General features: G+C 37.8%; 1 protein-coding gene across 1 annotated transcript in view; it reads left to right on the top strand.

Moving 5' to 3' along the window:
• Positions 1 to 23048, top strand: part of LOC107676043 (neuropilin-2-like) — an 83420-nt gene that overhangs the window by 53318 nt on the left and 7054 nt on the right. The window contains exons 8-16 of the mRNA XM_016470565.1: positions 928 to 1072; positions 1517 to 1866; positions 2837 to 2981; positions 8999 to 9070; positions 9605 to 9659; positions 9858 to 9862; positions 14529 to 14788; positions 16238 to 16331; positions 17788 to 17820. Of these exons, the coding sequence (XP_016326051.1) occupies positions 928 to 1072; positions 1517 to 1866; positions 2837 to 2981; positions 8999 to 9070; positions 9605 to 9659; positions 9858 to 9862; positions 14529 to 14788; positions 16238 to 16331; positions 17788 to 17820 (1159 nt within the window). The remainder of the gene's footprint in view (positions 1 to 927; positions 1073 to 1516; positions 1867 to 2836; positions 2982 to 8998; positions 9071 to 9604; positions 9660 to 9857; positions 9863 to 14528; positions 14789 to 16237; positions 16332 to 17787; positions 17821 to 23048) is intronic.

The following is a 23048-nucleotide window of genomic DNA, read 5'->3' on the forward strand; positions in this document are numbered from 1 at the left end:
TGATTGGTCTGTTATAATCTCTCAGACCCTGCACTCCTCCTCCCCGTCTCGTTCATTTAACCTCTGTCTTCTCTTCCATCGTTATCGGTGAACTCTGCAGAGCTGCCACAATGTTTTTCCACAGAGTTGGACGGCTGACTGCGTCTTATTGCAGCGTCTGGAAAGGGGTCATCGGTCTAGTCAACTGTCTGTTTGTCTGGCTTCACCAGCCACAACACACTCGAGATCAGCATTAAAAAGAAGGGTTCATGAAAACCTTCCCCCACATCTCCACCCTTCCGTTACTGCATCATTGAAGCATTATGAGTGTGGTCCTTTGTGAGTGTGCCGAATTCCCCTACTGGGAATACACACACACGCACATACACACTAACACAGAGTTGATAGAGCATTTATAGCCTTGAGCGTATAGCACAGAAAAGGGATTCTTCCATATGGATCGTTCCACCCAGAGCCCGTAACTCTCGATGTGACTTGTGGCCACTGGATGGAGAGGATGAGGTGAACAATGGGGATGAATGAGGTTTAGGCCTTGAGGAAAAAAGGAATGGGGGGAAATTTAATGGTGGTGAAAACGAGCTCAATAGACTCTTTGTTTGTGTTCGTCTAATCCACTACTTTTTCTAGTGCCACTTGATTTAATCAGCCCATTTCACTGCCTCACTGGTGTCGGTCATAATCACAGCTTTGTAAGTAAGCCAGGACACTTGTGTGTGTCTACGTGTGTGTTCGCTTCTGAAAGCCCTTACAGCCCATCTTGGCCTCTGTTACACTTGATGTCAGGTGAGGAATGTTTTCGGTTGGCTACCGTCAGAATGCGCCATCTAGAGTTTCATGACTGACATTGATATATATATATCAATGAATAGATTTGTTGATGCTTTGCAGCAAGTATAATCAGCGCTGTGTGTTTTCTCTCTCTTGCAGATTTTCCATGCCAACACTGACCCATCTGAGGTGGTTTTGAATCGTATTCCTCAACCTGTTCTGGCCCGCTTTGCTCGTATTCGACCGCAGACATGGAATAACGGCATTGCGCTACGCTTTGAGCTTTATGGCTGCCAAATTACAGGTGAGTGTTTGTAGTTGCATGGTTTGTTTTCATCTTATCATAAAAATCATCTTTATGAGGTCTTTACCTGAAAATGTTCCCCTCTGTTTTAGAAAATCTAATTTGTGTTTGTGCACATTCTGTTATAAAGCAGCAAGACACGTCACCGTTTAATGGCAATGACATCAAAATTAACCATATAAAGTCAGATATATGGACTTTTTTTGAAATAGACAGTTTATTGAACCTTTAGACAAAGTGTTAAAAAAATTCCAAAAAAGGGTGTGTGTTTTTGATTATCATATTTGATACACCAGGATTTTATGGTTCATATAGCATAAGAATATGGAGCTTATCTCAAGGTGGAAAGAGCAATTTGGACACTTTGGATAAAACTGTCTGCTACATGACCGTTTCTTCATTTGAAGGCTGAATGGACGTCTCTCTTGTTCTCTTTTGTCTCAGATGCTCCATGTTCAGAGCTCCAGGGAATGCTGTCTGGCCTCCTCCCTGATTCTCAGATCTCAGCCTCCTCAGTGAGGGACCTTCACTGGGCCCCTGGAGCAGCACGTCTGGTGGCCAGTAGATCAGGATGGTTTCCTGGCCCTGCCCAGCCTTTAGCAGGAGAAGAATGGCTTCAGGTGGACCTTGGGACACCCAAGACGGTGCGAGGAGTGATAACCCAAGGAGCGAGGAGTGGGGAAGGAGGAACCAGCTCAGAGAACCGGGCTTTCGTTCGGAAGTATCGTTTAGCACACAGCCTGAATGGAAAAGACTGGAACTTTGTAATGGATAGCAAGACTAGCATGCCCAAGGTAGTTAATTTATCCAGAGCATAATATAAACATATGCAGAATGTTTATTATAAACATACACTTCCATTCAAAGGTTTGGGGGTAAACTGTTTAAAGTATGTTTTTTTTTAAATGTTTTAATTAATACTTTTATACAGCAAGGATGCATTAAATTGATCAAAAGTGACAGTAAAGACATTTATAATGTTACAAAATATTTCTATTTCAAATAAATGCTCTTCTTTTAAAACTTCTATTCATCTATCAAAGCATCAAAAAAATTTATCACCATTTCCATAAAAATATTAGGTAGCACAACTGTTTTCAACATTGATAATAATAAGAAATGCTTCTTGAGCAGCAAATCGGCATATTAGAATGATTGCTGAAGGATCATGTGACACTGAAGACTGGAGTAATGATGCTGAAAATTCAGCTTTGCATCACAGGAATAAATTACATTTTTAAATATATTACAATAGAAAACGATTATTTTAAATTGTAACAATGTTTTACAATATTATGGTTTTTACTGTATTTTGTTCAAATAAATGCATCATTGGTGAGCATAAGAGACTTATTTCCAAAACAGTAAGAAATCTTACAAACCCCAAAGTAAGTAGTTTGTTGCTGTTCCATGACCTGCTCTAAACATCTTCACCAATATGGTTGACATATTCTGGTTTGTTTACCATCTCGATTAAGATGGTCTACAAGGTCAGAAACCAAGTTCACCAGATGGAAGTCTAATCGATCAATCATCTAGACCAGCTTGGATCAATGAATCATCATAAATGACCAGCTAAAAACCTTGCAAACATTTTCTAGGATTTTCCAATAGGGAATCGACCTAAGTGGAATTCGGATAGTATGTTAACTAAAGAGTTTCCAACTAACCATACAATCCTATTATCCTAATTCTTTCACACCTATGATACCTGTTCAGATGTCTAAATTCACTAAGTGTGTGTAACCTCTTTTCTTTCTTCAGCTTTTTGAGGGGAACACACACTATGACACCCCAGAGCTGAGGCGTTTTGAGGAACTGGCGGCACAGTTTATCCGCATCTATCCAGAGCGCTGGTCTCCGGCAGGGATCGGAATGAGAATGGAAGTCCTGGGCTGCAATCTGCCAGGTAGGACACGACCCTCAGATACACCACTATTGTGAAATCATGAGCTAAATTATTTGTTGACGATTGGGCAGTTCCAGTTGTAGGGTGAAATTTATTCTCAGTCTTTACAACTGACACTGAGCAGCTGGCCAGAAACGCACCGTCAGCTGAAAGCTATCGCAGCTTGTACAGTTTTTCTTTTCTATTTCTTTTCATTTTTGGTGGAGAGAAGTAAAAGAAAATGGATAGACTGATGTGAAGAGAAAATAGACACATGGGAACAGGGATTGTCTCAACGCGAAGTGGATGGGAGTAAACAACCATTAAAAATTGGTAGAGGCTGGATGAATTTTGTTTGGCAGAAGCTTCAGTGTGACGTCTTAGTTGTGTGTGTGCTGCATACACTACTGTTCAAAAGTTTGGGGACGGTAAGATTTAAAAACATTAATTAAAACAGTAATATTGTGAAATATTATTAAAATTTAAAATATCTGTTTTCTACTTGAATATATTAAAACATTTTATTTATTCCTGTGATGCAAAGCTGAATTTTCAGCATCATTACTTCAGTCTTTAGTGTCACACGATTCTTCAGAAATCATTCTAATATGTTGATTTGCTGCTAAAGAATAATTTCTTATTATTAATAATTTTGAAAACAGTCATGCTGCTTAATTTTTTTTGTGGAAACCGTGATACATTTTTTCAAAAGAACATTGAGTATTTTGTAACATTATAAATGTCTTTTCCGTCACTTTTAATCAATATAATGCATCCTTGCGGAATAAAAGTATTATTTATTTTTTTTTTTTTAAATCATAGTGACACCAACATTTTTAATGGTAGTGTATGTGTGGGACATTCTCACTTATTTAACTATTGTCCTTGTCTCATACCTCCTAAAAGTTCTTTGAAGAAATAAAAATAGGCACAAATGAAGAGATTGCAATGATTTTTGTTTTCTATCGGAGCAACTGTATGTTTGTTATTATAATCAGGGTTTGACATTAACACCCGCCAACCCGCCAAATGCGGGTAAAAATCAGCTGTGGCGGGTAGCGCTGTCAAATCACTAGCCAGTTTGGCGGGTTACTTTTCGTAAGTTATGTTCACTCATTAATTCCTTGGGAAGTTCATACAAGCCAAATCTGCGCAGGTTTAGCGCAAATACTGAACTCGTGAGACATCATGACATTATCGAGTATATTTGCAAAAACCAAACAAAACACACCTAAGTTACAAAGTGCACGCATACGCGACGTGATGTAGTCTGGTTAGACTAACCAGTTTAGAGTGCATTCTTTCATTGCATGATTCAGTCTGTTAATATGCATTATGAATGATCACATAATTCAAGATAAGGGGGTTGGAAAATATATATATGTATATCAATTCATATAGTTAATATCACACAAAGAGTGCCGTTTAAAAAAAAAAATCAGCATGGTTACAAATGTGATATTGATTTTATACAACAGTTCAATAAACAATAAGTTAATATCAAGAGACTTACGTTTTAGACACCATATTGGCTGTTTTTGCGTTATTTCGCCAACAGAAAACATTCCAAACACAGCGCTGTTTTGCGTCTCTGAGCAAAATCAACCGTTTAAATGATTCGGTTCATTCGCAATGACTCACTTAACAGTGACTTGCTGCCACTTACTGGCGGATTTAATTTCACATTTAAAGTATATTTTAATTTTTAAAATAATTTAAATATCACTATTCAACATTTCAAAATATCAAAACATTATTTATGCATTTGTAACTGCAGGTTAAAGCATCCCATGTCCCTGTAAGCTGCATTAACATGTGTAAATACATCTAAGTGCCACTTCATATTCAACTTCTGCAAAGATGAATTTTATTGATACTGATTTCATTTGTTCAGTAACAGCCTAAATGTAGTATTGTTATAATTGCCTGATTAAATGTAAGAGTTTGACTCAAAAGATTATGCACACTTTTAGTAAAAATGGATTTATAAAGGTAAAAATGCCCATAAAAGGTAAAAATCAATCTAAACTTATTGGAAAAGATTAATTTCTATCACTGCTGTGAACTGACCACACAGAATATGAAGAATATCAAAAACTTTAGTAGTCAGCTGTCCACGGTATCCTTAAGATTGATCAGCACAATAACACACTCAGCAAAATATTGTCTAATTATCTTTATCAATAAAATCACAGAAAATATTGAGATATTATTTTTTGTCAATATCGCACACCCTTAGTACCGACACAAAATTATTTGCAACAGTCGCTTTGTCATGTAGACAGCCTCAAGCTGTTTGTTTATTTCGTTTTTTTTTTTTTGGCTGGTAGAAGTTATGAATAGCCGGTAAAAAAGTTAATTTAAATCCCTGATTATAATCATTTATGATGGATTGTTTGTCTCTATCTGACCAGACTTACTGGACAAATACATTCCCACGTCTACAATATTATAAACATGAAATCCACACTTACACAAACACACTCATGCAGAACTGCTATAATCAGACGGCTACCCTCTGTGCCAATTATCCTCTCTGTTGTATCATTTATCACAGAGCTGCTGGAGATACGTGCATCTGATTGAGTGTGTGTATATGCAAATGTACAGTATGCTCCACTTTTAGGTGTGAAAACCAAATGCTCAAAGTTCTAGAAACTTTCATTGTTAATTGATTGATCCACATTGCAATTGTAGAAACCCTCACAATTACAAAATGTACCGTGGCGGTTCAGGGATGGTATCAGATTAATTTTTTTTGTGTGTGTAGTTTGCAAGGTATGGACGTTCAGTGTGTTCAGGTCAAATTTTTTATATGAAGGTAAATAAATGATTACAGAAATGTCATTTTTGGCAAACTTTTGGCAAAACCCTTTTAAGAAGCACAACCTCTAATCTAAACTCCACTCTTTTGTTTTCAAATCAGTCTCTCTTTCTCTTCACCATTTGTTTTTAAGGAATGTTTTTGCTGTGTACATGTTTTTCTTTTGGTCCTGTTCTTCTCACTTCTCCTCCTCTTTCTGTTTCTCATCAGATACTCTTTCCCATGTTCACTCTCCCACACACATGCACACACTCATATGTTATACATGTTCATCCCACGGAACAGCTGTTGTTGTTTAAGCAAACATATACCTGCCCACACTGTGTTACTTAGTATGTATTTGTGGATAAACAAATCTCTCAAGGATTTCTAGTGCTCTGAGTGGTTGCTAGGGTGTTGCTAGGGTTTTCTGAGTGGTTGCATCATTCTTCAGAAAATGTATGCAAACTTGAATTTATTTCTTGTGTTCATAAAAAAATAGTATCAGGCAATTACTATTTTTATTTTTGTACTGTATCAGAGCATATTCTGAAGTTCCTCAGGTTTTATGTGCTCTGCATCATGAAGCAATCAAACGCATATAATATATAGTACAATGCACAAGTCTCAGGTGAATTATGGGGCCCTAAAGGCAGTTATGACTGGCAGGCTAAAATATGCAGGAAAGCTTTATGCATAATTGAGGGTCTGTTATTTATTTATTTATTTATTTATATATCTGTTTTTTATTATTGATTTTTTTTTTGCTGAATCAGGGTATTTGGAGAACGATGTGACAGCCTTTCCTGTAGGAAGGGTGAGGATATGATGAAAGCAGAAATGACAGGACAAGAGTCGAGGGAGAGAGAACAGAATGATGGGATATGAGCTGAGAAATGGGGGAGCAGAATGGAATGGATGGAAGACAGATTACAGCTATCAATAATATGCTTTCATTTCTTTGCCTTATTTCCCATTACTTCCAACACACACACATATACACACTGGAGGCAATGATCTTCCCGCTAGTCTTAATCACATTAAGGCAACTGCAGCCTGCGGTGAGGTGTACAGTTACACGTATGGTTTAAAGAGACAGATAACATACACAGCCATTTTGAAATAGCAATAGCCTTCACTCTAGGAAATGTCTATAAAAAGAATGCCAAATATACTGTTAATATGAAGATTTTTTTTCTGTTTTGATTATTCACAGGTGTTATATACCCATATATGGAACTATACTTTGCATTGTGTTGTGTTTTAAGGTTAAAATAAAACTCTGTAAGTTAGAGGATAAAGACCTGGCAGAAAATTACCAGCACCTTTTCTGTTTTTCTACAGGTTTAAATAAATAAATAAATAGTTGAAGTACTACAATTACTAAAGATAAAACTGAAATAAAAATAATTTAAGCTAAATAAAATATATCAAAAAAAGACAAAACCAATAAAAAATTCAAAATTACAAAATAAATTACTAAAACTTAAACTAAAATGAAAATCAAAAACTTAAAAAATAAAAGATAAAAAAGCTACTTCAAATTATTAATAAATGCTATAATAATATATAATATATATAATAGTATATAATATTAAAACAACACGCACATTTTACTCTATGCTGAAAATCGTAACATTTTTGTGTCTGTATTTTTCTGTATGAATGTTTTTATTAATTCATCCACCATCTTGAGTTCAGAATTCTGGCATTGCTTTGAAAGCTACATGAAAAGCTGTTGTTTACTTAGAAGGATGTATAATTATGCTTCCTACCTTTTAGAACAGCCTTGTAGTGTGATGGTAGAAGTACAGCGGTTTGTGACAACGTTCCCTATATTTGTCTTGTCTGTTGTGCTGACACAACTGTCACATCTCCGAAAGGTCAAAATCATTACACCGTGACACACAGCGACCTTTAAACACTGACAGAGCATCTTCAAGGTGTGGAGAGTGTTTGCACACGTGGGTATGCGTGCACGAGATTTTTCCTGCACAGGTGATGATATTTATCCGTCATCCCTATACTAATTGAATCAGAAGACAAAGAAAAACAAATGGACAGAGACTGCAGGTGTGGAGGCATATGAAAGAATGATCGAGGGAAAGAGGATGGCGTAGAGAGGGAGGCAGTTAGCGATAGGGCAGTGGAAGTGGTATTAGCTGGCTAATTGCTTCAGAAAAGGCCATGGCATTACAGTGACAAATATCACCAGCTGTGGCTCACCTTTTATGAATTCAAAATATTAATGTATGCACCAATTCGCTTCCTTTGCAGGAACTGCTGTAAGTGACCATTACATTTGTACACTAGATGTATTTCTATGCTTATTTAAGTCTAAAACATTTTACTTGATGCAGTTTAATTGATTCCTAATCCATTTAACAAGATTTCTAAACTATTATTTCACCCACTAGAAAGCTGAATATTTTTCTCCAGAAAGAATCACAAATGACAAAAATCACAAATTACATACTCTTTAACATTATTGCATAAATCTGTCTATCTATCTATCTATCTATCTATCTACCTACCTACCTACCTACCTATCTATATCTAAAAATCACACACACACACACACACACACACACTGTTATAATAATAATAATAATGTTATTACAATATTATAATTACTCATAGTAATTTAAATATTTATTTAAAATAGAATATAATAATTTTCAGATAACTTTTTTTGTTTACCCTATTGACTGATGTTTGTTTGTCTTGTTTTAATGGTGAAAATGTTTCAGGCATTATAGAAAGCATTTTATTGACTGTATATTTTACAGTTCATGGTCAAATTGGCTCTTTTGCACTTTTTTTTTTTTTTTTGCGTAATGGATTGAAGGTCCTATATATTAGTATGCATGTATATGTTGTTTTCATTCAACACCCCATGGCTTGTCTAGTTTTTCTCCCTAAAGCAACGCCATCCATCAGTCTGATGTCATCATTTAAGACAGATGCAAAGACCTGCAGGCGATACAGGGACAAAATTATAGTTTTGCACAGCATTGCATACTGAGCACATAGTTTATGTCCGCCTCTGTGCTGGCATAAATTCAGAGATTGGAGCTTTATGATTTAATTCATGAGTATCTGACTCATGGCTGGCTGCATAATTAAAATGAAAGGGAATCTCATTTGAAATGGAAAGAAAAAGAGATTTGTTTGAATGGAAATTCATTGTGGTCTGGGTTAAGTTAAGATTGATAATTATGTGTTTCCTCCACAGAAAGAGTAGAGACATCCAAACCAACTCAACCGTCCTCTGTAGAAACCACCACAATGCAGAAACCCAGTCCAGGTTGGTTCAGATCTAAGCACAGAATGTATGAATAATGTTTTTTTTTTTCTTTCTTTTTTACAATACACAATTCAAGCATGCATATATTTCACACCCTAAAACTCGAGAAATCAGCCACATTTGGGTTGTTGTTGCATGCATCTGTGAAATGAGAACTAAGCAGATTTTGCACAATTGTGTTTTCACAAGAGAAATGTTTCTTTGGTGAAGTTTGTGTGATTGCTGTGTGCATGGTACAATAAATAATTTTAGAACGACATAAATATGTGCATGCGACCTGTAAGAACTTGCATTAGTTATACCACTTTTTTATTCAGTGAATATCCATATATCTTTAACACACAGTAAGTGACACTATCAGGATTTTCAGTGGCTTGTTTGGCAGAGTTGTTGTGATTTTTACATTTTTTCACATTGATGCAGCTGAAGTCAAAAATCAGAGCTCAGTTTAGCTTAAAGTGCCGTTAGCCGTCCAATGTTTTGCCAGGGTTGATGAATATTAATGCAAATGTATTGATGTATTCTATCCGTCAGTTACCAGCGCTGCTCTGCCGTCTCACAAAGGACTGTGTGATTTTGAGCAAGGATTGTGTGTACCGAATGCACATGCACACAAATATTCACATGCATAGAGAGGTCGTCATGCCTGTAGGCTCTTGTCTCTTGTCTGGAAACACAAAGCATTTACAAAAAAAATCTTTCACACAAATTATATTATATTATATTATGTTATGTTATGTTATGTTATGTTATATGTTATGTTATGTTATGTTATGTTATGGGACAGGACCAGTTAGTTAAACAGTTTACTGTCATTATACAAAAAGACATAATGTAATATAAAATGTAAAGAAATTATAATTCTTTTAATTGATCTTATTTTTGTTTGTATTTTGCATTTATATATACTATAGAATTAAAAAAAAATTATATATATATACACAATTAATCAGGCTTCTTGACGACAATGTTCATCCAGCTTTTCCATAAAAGTTCATGCTGGCAAAGCTTTGGCAGTGAACATCTTGACTTGCACCAAACCAGTAATAATCAGCATAAACCAACCTGGACCCACATAAAAATTGATGCCAGTGTAAACGCAGCAGGGTATTTTGTCCTGTTTTATGTGTAATATGACTTCATTCTGATTCCACATCAGTTTCCCGTAAAAGTTTTGCACCTCGCTCAAACGAGAAGCACCTTTACTATTCCAAGAACAGCCTTTTCCCTATCTAACTTCAGTATGTGTTCTCATAAACTCCTGTGACCTCATTCCTTCTATACACTGTGGTCTGCTTTTCACATGTCAGCCACTGCCATGAGATCTAGAAGAGGAAAAAAGGATGAATGCTCGGCATGCTTTCTCTCCTCCTTTCCCCCTCCCGAACACTGTCACACTCCCTCTATTTCTATCCCATGACACATCGCAATTAGGAGTGTACACCAGGAACAAAGCATGGCAGTGAAGACAGAAATAATGTAGGAATGCCAAAACAATCATTGTTTGAATGAAAGCTGGGAAGCAGTGGGCTGCAGATTACTACATATGTCAATATAAAAGCATGATTTACAATATTTACTTTCCTAGTGCACCTTTCTGGTCTTCTTGTGAATGACTTTGAAAGAAAGACATGATGTAATGTAAACCCTTGTAGTTTTCAAGTTTGGCTTAATTCCACTTTTTTTTTTTCTTCATCAATATTTAGTTTCATTCTGCGATATATCAGACCATGAAAGTAAAATGGGTTACTATTTCATTTTGCCCTTAATAAAGCAATTCATACAATCAAATATTCGATTCTGATTGGCTGGCAGGTATACATTTAATCCACAGGTAATTTTGAGTCAGTTTAATCTCCATTCTATATTAATGCGCTGCTTTAATTGATGCACACAAACACACACATCACTCGCACACACGCACAGAGAGAGAGAGAGAGAGAGAGAGAGAGGGAGGGAGGGAGGTCGAAGATCGCAGATCGCGCTGCGCACACACAGAAACTTGTTGTCAACTGCCTCCGGCACTCGGCCTGCGGCCTCGTGCCTCTTGCCTAATCACAGCCATGCTGATGTAGAGCCGGTATCGCTCTTGTACTCGAGTGATATTGCTCATATATATATATATATATATATATAAATAAATTTTGATCCTACAAAATATCGATTCTGATTGGCTGGCAGGTATACATTTAATCCACAGGTAATTTTGAGTCAGTTTAATCTCCATTCTATATTAATGCGCTGCTTTAATTGATGCACACAAACACACACATCACTCGCACACACGCACAGAGAGAGAGAGAGAGAGAGAGAGAGAGGGAGGGAGGGAGGTCGAAGATCGCAGATCGCGCTGCGCACACACAGAAACTTGTTGTCAATGCTGCCCCACGACTTTTATTAATGAAATATCCTAGATACTGGAATGCTACATTATATTCCTCAGAAGCAAGGTGGTAAAATGACTGTTTTTGAAGTAACTAAACACAGCTTTATTGCTTGTAGAGAGAGAGACACGCTGACGCAGATAACACACACACACACACACAACTGTCATCTCTCTCTCTCTCTCTCTCTCTCTCTCTCTCTCTCGATCAACAATTCAAATAAATGCGATATTTTAATCAGTGGGTATAGAAAAGAATCACCCTCCTTTAAAATAATCACATTTTGTTGCTTTGCAGCCTGAAATGAAGAACGACACAGTTTTTGTTTTATCCAGCTGTATTTACTCAGTGCAACTTATAACATCCAAGTGAAAGATATAACACCAACATGTCAGAAAAAAGAAATTAAACACCAGAATCACCGAATTGGAAAAAGGATCACCCCCTTGAGTCAGTATTTTGTTGAACCACCTTTTGCTTTAATTACAGCCTTTAGTCTGTTGGGATATGTCTCTACTAACTTTGCACATCTACACTTTGCAATATTTGTCCACTCTTCTTTGCAGAACTTCTCAAGTTCACTTCAATTTGATGGTGACCGTTTGTGAACTGCAGTCTTCCACAGATTTTCAATGAGGTTTAAGTCTGGGCTCTGACTAGGCCTTTCTCCTTTAACCACTGTGTGGTCAGTTTTGCTGTGTGCTTTTGGTCATTGTCATGTTGGAAGGTTAACCTTCTTCCCATTGATAACTTTCTGGCAGAGGGCATGAGATTTTCCTCAAGAATTTGACGGTATTTTGCCCCATCCATTTTTCCTTCTATCCTGACAAGAGCTCCAGTCCCTGCTGCAGAGAAACATCCGGCAAAGCTCAGTCGTGACTGCATGTGGCTTTTCTTGAGGAGTGGGTTTTTCTTGCAACACTCCCATACAAGCCACATTTGTGGAGAATGTGACATTGTTGTTACATGCTTACAATGACCAGTCTTTGTAATAAATTCCTGCAAATGCTTCAGAGTAGTTGTAGGCCTCTTGATATCCTCTCTGACCAGTTTCCTCCTGGCACTTTCATCCAGTTTGGAGCGACATCCTGATCCAGGGAGAGTCTGTTTTGTACCAAATACCTTCCACTTCTTAATAATATACTTCACTGTGCTTCTAGGCATTGATAAAGCCTTTGATTTTTTTTTTTGTATCCATCTCCTGACTGACTGTGCCTGCCCACAACTTTATCCCGGAGATTTTTTGACAGAGCCTTGCCACCCATAGTTGATTGTTTGCTTCAGTTGCACTACCAAGGACTGAAATGCTCCAGGAAAGCTCTTTTCAAGCTGAGCTAATCAAAATGATCACAGTTGAAAGCCAGATGGCTTTGTGTTCCATTGAGAAGATGATTAGCTACAACTAACTGAGTTAAGTCATTTTTAGGAAGTCATTTTTAGGAGGGGGTGATCCTTTTTCCAACTCAGTGATTCTGTTTTGTAATTTTTTTCTGACATGTTGGTGTTATATTTTTCACTTGGATGTTATAAGTTGCACTGAGTAAATACAGCTGGATAAAACAAAAGCTGTGTCCATCTTAATTTCAGGCTACAAAGCAACAAAATGTGATTATTTTAAAGGGGGCTGATTCTTTTCTATACCCACTGTATACTGTGAAATATTATTGCAATTTTAAAAACTTGTTTATATTTAAGATATTTTGTTGTCACATGATCTTTCAGAAAACATTTTAATATGCAGATTTGCTGTTCAAGAAACATTTCTTATTGTCAATGTTAAAAAGAGTTGTGCTGCTTAATATTTTTGTGGACAAAAGAACAGCATTTATTTGAGAAAGCTTTTGTAACATTATTGTCTTTATTGCCACCTGTCATCAATTAAATGCATCTTTGCTGAATGAAAGATGCTGAATGATTATATTTCATGTGACGTACACAGTACCATTTAAAAGTGTAAGAAGCATTTCACATTCCCAGGCCTCCTTTCTGGAAGTTCAAAACCTCCTTATTTCAGTCTCTCTGAGCTGTTGTGTGGCAAAGGGTTGAATCTGAGTATCTTTAATTGACTTCAGTGGTGCAGATTCTTGTGGAAAACTGCATTTCCAACCCTGTATTCCAGTTCTTCTCCAGGATTTTTGCATAGACTTCCATGTACTTAGAGCCACTTTCAAGAGATCATTATTCGTTTCCCCTTATAAATGTAGTACTTACGGGATTTTTTTCACATAAATGAAAGATATTCACTTTTCCCCCTTCACATCTCCTCATATATGCATTCCCAGTGAAGTTAAGGGGATTGTTATCCTAAACCTATTTTAAATTCATTGCCTTGAATATTTTAAATGCTCTCTCTGAAAGATTTAACAAGCCGTGCCAACAGCTGCAAGGTGTTATAGGCGCTTTCTGGCAGTTCTCAAAATGTTTAAGGCTCCAATAGGTCACATGTCTCTTCCTCGTCCAATCGGATCGTTCAGAGAGATGCCGGCCGCCACCACATGAGCTTTTTTCAAGATCCTTTTGACCTTGAAACGTCTGGAAAGATTATTCACAAATATATAGAGAGATAAAAGAGTGTGCACCTGTCTCTCCACTCTTTCTTCACCGTGGGGGTCGTGCCTTGCTTCCACTTAACGCTCTTTCACTCTCGGCTTAGCAAACAGATACCTGCCGTCACCTAAAGTGCCTACAGTAGAGCCTAGTGGGCTGCCATCGTTCACGAATGACACTAATACTAATGACGAGGTGCTTGACTTTTCCCACAATGACACCCTTGACTTTTCCGTATAATCACACAGCATGATGTTTAGATGGGTGGGACAAGAGAAACATGTTACTTGGAAACACAATTTGGGTTCAGGAAGTGCTCACTTGCTGTTTGATAGGTCGGGCCCGCAGTGACACAAACCAGACTGTTAAAATGTCACATGCTGAATGGGACTTTTTGCCCAGCAGGGAATAAACAAGATTACATGCAACTAACCAAAAGGCTGCACTGTTTTCATTTGTCACTCGGTAGAAGCTAGACAAATTTGACAGACTGTGAGATAAGCTTTGCTGTGTCTGTTCTTTCACAGGTTTGGGAAACTACCTGTACATTGAGGCCAGTCCTGAGACGGTGGGCCAGAAAGCCCGGCTGTTCAGTCCCAGTGTGGCTCCCGACACCGGACCTCTCTGCCTGATGTTCTCCTATCAGCTGGAAGATCAGGGAACCCTGAGGGTCCTGCTGCAGAACAAAGACCAAGAGGAAACCCTCCTCTGGTCCCTCCGTGGAGACCAGGAGCCCATCTGGAAAGAAGGACGGACCATCATACCTCGATCTCCAAATGAATTTCAGGTAAGCAGATTAGACATGATAAACAGTCAAATAAATGTAAAGCTGTGATGTATGTATTATTTTTTCAATTAAATTCTATTCTATTCATTTTATACAACAGTTCTTTCTGGTTATTGAATCTGATTGGCTGAGAGCCTTTCCAGGCGTGCGATATTCTAGTGATAACAGAACTCCAACTGTTTCACCATTTCCGCTTGCATATTTCTCACAGCGAGTGTCATGGTGGATGCCCTAATCCACTATAATTTTATAAACAATACTGTTTTTGTGTCACGCAATGTAGTTTTAAGAGTTTTTAGGCAAGAATGTACTTGTTTAGACTTCAAATATGGCGTTTGTTAATAAAGATAATGTCTATTTGAAAATTTGCTATGTCGTTTTCGGACATGTGAGCTCCAGGGTGTCAGTGGCCATTCAGCGCTCATGAACCCACCGAGAGCAGCCTTACCTGGGGCAGTTCTTCTGGAATTTGCCGCTAGCTCTGATGTCTCTGTAGTGGTTAAACATGAGATATAATTCGTTTTGGGTAAATCTAATGGTTAGTCTTTGGTCTCATTAATCTATCATTTGTTCCAGAGAAAATATTTTTGGCTGAAGGCAAAGTCTCATAACATTATATCTTAAATAAATGTAATGCTGTATATCAGCATGATGTTTTTACTTTCAACAACACTTTGTTAGATGCAACCAACAAATGCACTGAGCAGCACTGTCATCAGAAATCACCCTTAACAGATGAAAAGACAGTACGACAAAGATATCGCTTTCCTCAGAGGACATTCAAACTAATGTTTTATACTGAATATGAGATTGACCTGAAGAATGAATGCTGTATCAGATGCAGATATTCACACTCGTTCAGTCCATCTCTCAGTGAGATTTTAATACAGTAATACAATAAGCTTTTAATGAAGCCATTCACACACAACTGTTGTCTCTCTCCCTCTTTCTCTTTCTTGATCGGTCGATAATTAATTCAAATAAATGTTATAATTCATTCATTCAAATAAATGTGATCTTACCGCATTATTTCATCTCTGTGTGTGATTTGAAGCGGGCAGAATGCTAGCGATAACGTGCCGTAACTGACGAAAATAACGTAATTTTTACCCATTCGGTCAAATATTGCGCTGCTTTAACTTGTCAATGCTTGCAAATGACCATCGTATAAGTGGGATAATGCATGGCTAGTTGTGCCATGCATTAACGTGCCGTAACTGATGAAAATAACGTCATTTTTACCCATTCGGTCAAATATTGCGCTGCTTTAACTTGTCAATGCTGGCAATTGACCATCATATAAGTGGGATAATGCATGGCTAGTTGTGCATTAAACGAAGATTAGACATTTTTTACTTGTAAACCTTTGTTTATGTATTAATTTAGTTTTGGTAGCCTGACAGATATCATGGTGACATTTTTTCTGTGTGCTCATATTTCATCACACAGGTGGTAATTGAAGGATTTTTTGAGGGTACCAAAGGCCACATCTGGATCGATAACATCCACATGAGTGTGAACACACCACTGGAAGAGTGTACTCGTAAGTGTACATGTTTCATCTTTTTCTTCCATCATTAGTTTTGTCCTTTTATAATTTTGTTGTTATTCATAGCAACAATTTAATCCAAAACCTTGCATTATCTCTACCAGATGTTTGTCCCTGCCACGCTCTTTCTGGTTTCCTGTGAGGTTACCTTTATCTCTTCATTACAGATGGCACATATTCCAGATCCATCATTTCACCATAATTCGTTGAGATTCTCACTACAACTCCATAAACCTCTCCATTTACTGTGATCAAGCCTAGCCGTCACAGCCACTATCTCAAAGAGCTTCTCAAAATAGAATTTATTAACATGAAAGGAGGACACACACAAAAAAATAGTGCAGCTCGTTGTTTGCCATCAAACGCAAAATGTAGAATCAAATCTAGGCACAAATGCCCCTGGGCCCCGATGCTAATCTATGTTTCATTATTTCCTTTGCGCTTCTCCTTCCATGTTTGTAAACAGAGATTTTTAACGGAATTAGTTGATAGGCTGAGCTTTTTGAGGATGGATCTTGCACAGAAGCTTTGTGGTTTATGGTCTTAAAGACATCAAAATGTGACCATGTGCTCACTGCTTCTATGATTCCCAATCCATAACTGGAAACCCTGATTTAGTCATTTTTGGCTCGCAGCATTGCTGCTTGGCTCGCTACGGGACTTGGTGGTTCATTTCGAATCCAAAAATTGGAAGCCTCCTGAGCTCGTGTTCCACCATGCGCCTGCTGTGATTCTTCCCAAAGCATGCTGGGAGAGTTCTTATCGACCCGGGCAGTTGGACTTGCAGTTCCCTCCAAAAAGAGATCCCCGAGCCGCTGGCCCCCACGATAGTTTCTCATCATTTGCATTTCAAGAATTCAGGCAATGTTCTCCATCCTTCCATGTTCGCTCCTCAAAACAAAACCTTCACAACATTAAAACTACTTAAAACCTGAAAGCACGATTCTGTGCCAACAAATTGAGAATCACAATGCCTTGTCTGAACACTGTATGGGGGATGGGACAAAGAATTTAGCTGAAGGAAAGATGCTTTATGGGGCTATTATTATTATTATTGTTATACAAAGTATTTTTTAATAATTGAGAATAGTGAATTGCAAAAACTCAAAAGTATACTTTCAGTCACATTACAGTAATGAGAGTTTTGATGTAAATGTGCTTAATTATCATGAAAATAATGCCACAATCCACAAAATCTTCATGGTGCTTGTTTCTTTGATTTGAGGGTGAAATATTTCAGGAACCATCTTAGTTTGTTTTCCTCTGTGGTCTCTTATGTAGGTTATTCATTATTTTATGAAGTTCAGTGCATGTTTTCAGAGTCATCAGCATCTGATACACTAAGGCATGGATGTACACCACTGTTAACCTTACATTACAGATTAACATTTTGCTCTATTTGTCTTTCTCTCTTTCTCTGCCTCTCTTCATCCTTCTCTTCTTCATCTAGAGCCTTTTGCCGCGTTCCCTCCGGACATGATCGGTGAGTTTAAACTCTCTGCCTCAGGTGTGAATGTTTGCACTTCCTGCTCTCTGCCCTGCTCAGCAGTTATTGTTTACAGGGATGATCTAGGGTTCGTTTTACTTCCTAGCATGTGGCATTTATGCAGTGATTTGAGGAGCCTGGGGTTGGGTCGGTTATTTGAGGTGACCAATCCATTTCTAACATTTTTCAGTGTGGTTAAGATCCCAATTGGGAAAGATGCTCAAACATGGACTGTCAGGCTGCTAAACTCATGAGGCTGTTCTGCCACAATGTGACATACTTTGACGTTCAAGGAATAGCTCCCCAGAAATAACTGAAATTTCACCTTCATGTCATAAAATTGTATGACTTTCTTTCTTGCATGAAATATTTTAGTCATTATTCGCTGACCATTGTCCCTTCTGTCATAGCTTTCAAATCTCATTCAGGTTGTGTCAGTATTTTATCATTTGATGTCATTGACTATTTGTAGCACTCCTAACCAGGGGTGCTTTGCCCAAAAGCATCGTTAGCCAACTATGGTTGCCAACAAGTTCCGTCGTTACCAACATTGTTCATCGATTCGGTGTTTCCCCGAAACCATAGTTCAAACGAACATTCGCAAACAGCGACGTACGTGGTTGGAACTACGGCTCTCGACCTGTGGTTAGAAGAATAGTTTCTTGTTAGTAAGACATATGGACTTAAATAAATTATGCTTTTGGGCACAATAAGCAAGCTAACATGCAGTACAATCTATATCTTCCATTCAATTTAAATATATATATATAAATATTTATACGTCCTCAATAAGCGCCGTTTTTGAAGAGTGCGCATGCACATAAATGCCTAAGGGAACCCCCGGAGTGTGACGTAAGAGGAAACCCGCGATGAATCAAACATCAAATAAAGCTAAATGACAGGGAAAAAACATAGTAAATTAGTCATCAGGTGCCAATACAGCAGCATCTCAGAGATCTCGAATCAATTAATTAGCAGAAGTTATTACTCCACCACATGCATGTGCCGTCATTAAAAACGGCCCTAAATTGTTGAACTAATGTGGTTCAAACAATGGATATGCGACCATGTTCGGGAAACAGTCGTGACTGGCTAGTTAGTTTCCACAACAATGCCTCGTACTATGGTGGTTAATCAGTGAGTTACGTCGTTGTACGGGAAACGCACTCCAGATGGGCATCCTGTCAGTCTATTTTTGAGGCATCTTTCTCCTTTCAGCCATGCTAACACTTGTGCAATCCTATAGTCATGGAAAACCGGGAGAAATATTTTAGGGTTTAACATTTTTAAAGTGCCCCTATTATGCCATTTTTAAGGTTTCTGATGTTGTTTTGGGAGTCTCCTGCAATAGGTTTACATGCATGCAAGGTCAAAAAACACTTTCGTTTTCTCAAAATATGCATTTAATATTGCATCATTTTCCAACGATTCTCAAACGATTCGTTCGAAGCAGTTCTAAGATTCAGTCTCTCTAAAACCCCCCTTTCCCTGAGCTTACTCTGCTCTGATTGGTCAGATGGCCCAGTCTGTTGTGATTGGTCTACTGTATACAGAGTGTGTCGGAAACGATACGCCCATTGCCATTGTTCCGTGTTTTGAACGCTCAATAGAAAATATAAACATTTATTATTTATAATATTTACAGGCTGTGATTCAGTGGAGCCAGCTGGTCTAAATAAACAGGGTACTGAACCATCTTTCAAGAACAAGCGTTTTGTAAATCCTGTGTTGAACTCCCCGAGATAAGAGAAGCAGTCGTCAATAAAATGCTGTGTTTGAGGGCGGGTCAAGTTGTTCGCGACAGGCCAGCGGAGAACATTGGCGGGAATTATGCAAATGTGTTACCCTGTGACGTGTAGCCGTCACAGAAGTGGGATTTGAATTACTAATAACTTGTTTACGCTGTTCAGAGTCGATTATTTCTTTTGGGAGACAATAACTTTATTTATCGTGCACTTTCGCCTTTACAACTTTGCAGATCATTTACATTCATATACAGCTACATTACACACTGCATGAAAGGCATTATTGGAAATGGCATAATAGCAGTACTTTAAAGAAACTGATCCTATATTCAAAGTATATATGAATTATAGAAAGTTTCTATAATTAATATACATCTATCTGCCGAGGAAAACTTCCTTTGTGACTAGCGAAAAAAAAATGTTTTCAATGTCAGAACAAAATTGCCTGTACTGTGTATAAAATACATTTATAGAACTGTTGAATAAAAGCAATATCATAGTCGTGATCACATGTATGCTTCTAGAATGCATTCATTTTAAAAACTGGTACCAGACATAATAATAATAAAAAATAAAATAAAAAAAGAACCTTCAATTTAATGAATTTAATAAAGAAAAATCCTTATCTTTAATCACAAACGACCAGAAAAGTCATGGGAATTGTCAGAAAAGTGTAGGATCCCTCAAGAACAGAGTATTTGTCAGTGTATACAGACATGAACTGCAGTCCAGCACTGGACACTGAAGCAGTATGATGGGGTTTTTTTATATTTGGGGCTCCATTTCATTATTTTAGAAATTTTTATTTTTAAAAACTTGCATTGGCAAGAATACCCAAACAAGCTACCGGAATATTAGCACCTCCACTTTCTTCCGTGAAATGAGTGTCAATAAAAGACACAGGCAGAGCCAAGTCGCTCTCCCTAATGAGTGACTCAGTCATGCTCCGCAGCTGAATATAGCATAACAAGATGTCTGCCTGTGCCGGGTTCTGCTATGATGGCAGCATTGCATCAGAGACTCAGGATATGTCTCGTTGGAGTCCCTGGAGAACTGTTTTTTTTTTTGTTTGTTTTTTTGGTGTTATTCTTTTCTGAAATGTTCGCTTCTCACACGGTGCTTTTACTAATCTGTGAGATAGACAAAGCAGAGCTGACAAGAACCTCTGCTTCCACTTGTTGTGTGATTGTAATATTTGTTACTATTTTGGTTGTTTTTGTGGAGATGTAGGGTTGTTTTTATTTTCAGTCTGTCAGACATTGCTTAACGTTTTTACAATTTTAAGTCAACATGCGGCGTGTCACGTTTGCTTTCTAGAGCCGCTAAACTCATCCAGTAGCGTTGTGGTTGGTGTGAAAATTAGCCCATCACAGCTCGTGGATTGTTAAACTACACTCTAAAAAATGCTGGGTTGTTTCAACCCAACTTTGGGTCAAATATGGACTAACCCAACCGTTGGGTTAAATTTTTACATGAAATTTTTAACCCAAAAGTTGGGTTAGTCCATATTTGACCCAAAGTTGGGTTGAAACAACCCAGCATTTTTTAGAGTGTAGGTGGTTTAATGGTTGTAATTTAACTGGCAAACTGAATGTATGCAGATCCAGGCGTGAATTCTTTCTCAATATATTGCATCTGTACTTTAGTTTAATATATGCATATTTTATTTGAATTTATTTAAATTTATTTGAATTTATTTTATTTTATTTTATTTTTTTATTTTATTTTATTTATTAACCTTTTAAATTTATTGACTTGTGTATATTTCTATATTGATTTAACTAATCATTTATTTAATTTATTATTTATTTATTCAGTTAGTTATGTGTGCATTCATATAATTTCTTATAGTTCAGTTAATGATAATTAGTGATCATCAAATTAAGTGTTACAAAATTTCAACCCACTAAAACTAAAATATCAAAGTGGTGCTAACGTTACAAGTTACAAGTTACAAGTTGCATTTTTCAGCCACTCTAAAATTAATTACTGATAAAGAAAATTTAATAGAGATAGCAGATTGATGGAAGTTAGATGGACAGAAATGTAAATCCATTTCATAATTTAATAATAATTGGTGTACAGTACTTGTCAGAATTGGAGCAAGACCGTGCAAAAATAGAAAATGATTCCATATCATCAGTCTTGCATGCGGTTACATTGGGTCTCTCTCAATCTCAGTTTCGATCCATTTATGATATATAGTGTTGCATCACGATGTAGTGACAAAGCTGGCGATACCCAGCCCTATTACAAACTCCTGTGATGATCAATTATGTCAGCATTCTTCAAGAACCAGAAGGCCGAACTGAGGGAGAACAGAATGCATGTGCCTCTGCTTGGCAAAACAGCCTCTTGTTTTGAATGCAGCCCCAATGTACCCCTAAGACATAATGGTTTGGAGAACTACCAGCACTTGTATTCATGTAGCCACCTGCCCTTTAAGTAGTCCTGGAGAGCCACTTGTCCCAAAATCCAGCATGCAAAAAAATCCAGAATGATTTATAGTACGACATTCCCACTCCCCAGGACTAGAACGGGGCAGTGTTTATTTGCAACATGCTTGGAGTCTGACTCAGGTGCCTATTTGAAAACACGTTACATAACAGCACTGCATTCACTCCCATTGTTTCACTGTACATGCCGCTATGCAGCCAAACGTAGATCCCACAGCAACTATTCTCTACTGTAAAGAGATTATTTCATGGTGATTTCGAACAGTGAAACATGGAGCATGAAGCTTCTACTCTGTATGATTGAATGTTAAAACTGTCAATACAGCATCTTCCATGGCATTAGTGTGTTTGCATTTGAACCTAGCAGTAGTGTGGTGTGTTTCACAGTTTGTATATCTCTCCACCAGGGGGAGCCCTACCTGGCAAGAGTGAGCCAACAATAGATACGCTGTCAGTACCACCTGTTTTGCCCAACTGGTATTACATAATTGCTGGTGGAGGAGCCATCTTGTTCCTGGTCATTGTCATTGTCATGGCCGTTAGCTGTCGCCATCTTACAGCCAGGAGGAACCAACCCACAATGGCCTATTACAGCCCCCACAGTGCACATTACCCGAACAGCGGCGTGCACAGGGCAGGGTTGACACCCAAGTTGACTGTATGGGTTGAGAAGGGTGATGGGAATTCCTACTGGTGAGACACCTGGACTAAAGGTTTGCCAGCAAATGCTGACTTCATGAAGTAAGTCCTTGATGAAAGCAGATCTCAGACTGAAGATTTGGAGGAGAACCTCAAAGAACGCTCTCAGATGGTTGGATTCGGATGCATCCAGATGAACCCAACACTTCGATTTTTCTGTTTCCTCATTCTGTTTGTGTTCTTTTCTTTCTTGGATACTGACGACCCTGTCTTAGTGTGCTCAACTTGTTTACCACATCTAGCCAGCTCATACTCATCTGGAGGGACCTTCTCCAAGAGCAAATTTGTATCCAGCCTGTTGATGAACGCCAAGCCAAGAGGACGT

Source organism: Sinocyclocheilus anshuiensis, unplaced genomic scaffold, assembly GCF_001515605.1.
Source record: "Sinocyclocheilus anshuiensis isolate Anshui unplaced genomic scaffold, SAMN03320099.WGS_v1.1 scaffold1744, whole genome shotgun sequence".
Lineage (NCBI taxonomy): Eukaryota > Metazoa > Chordata > Actinopteri > Cypriniformes > Cyprinidae > Sinocyclocheilus > Sinocyclocheilus anshuiensis.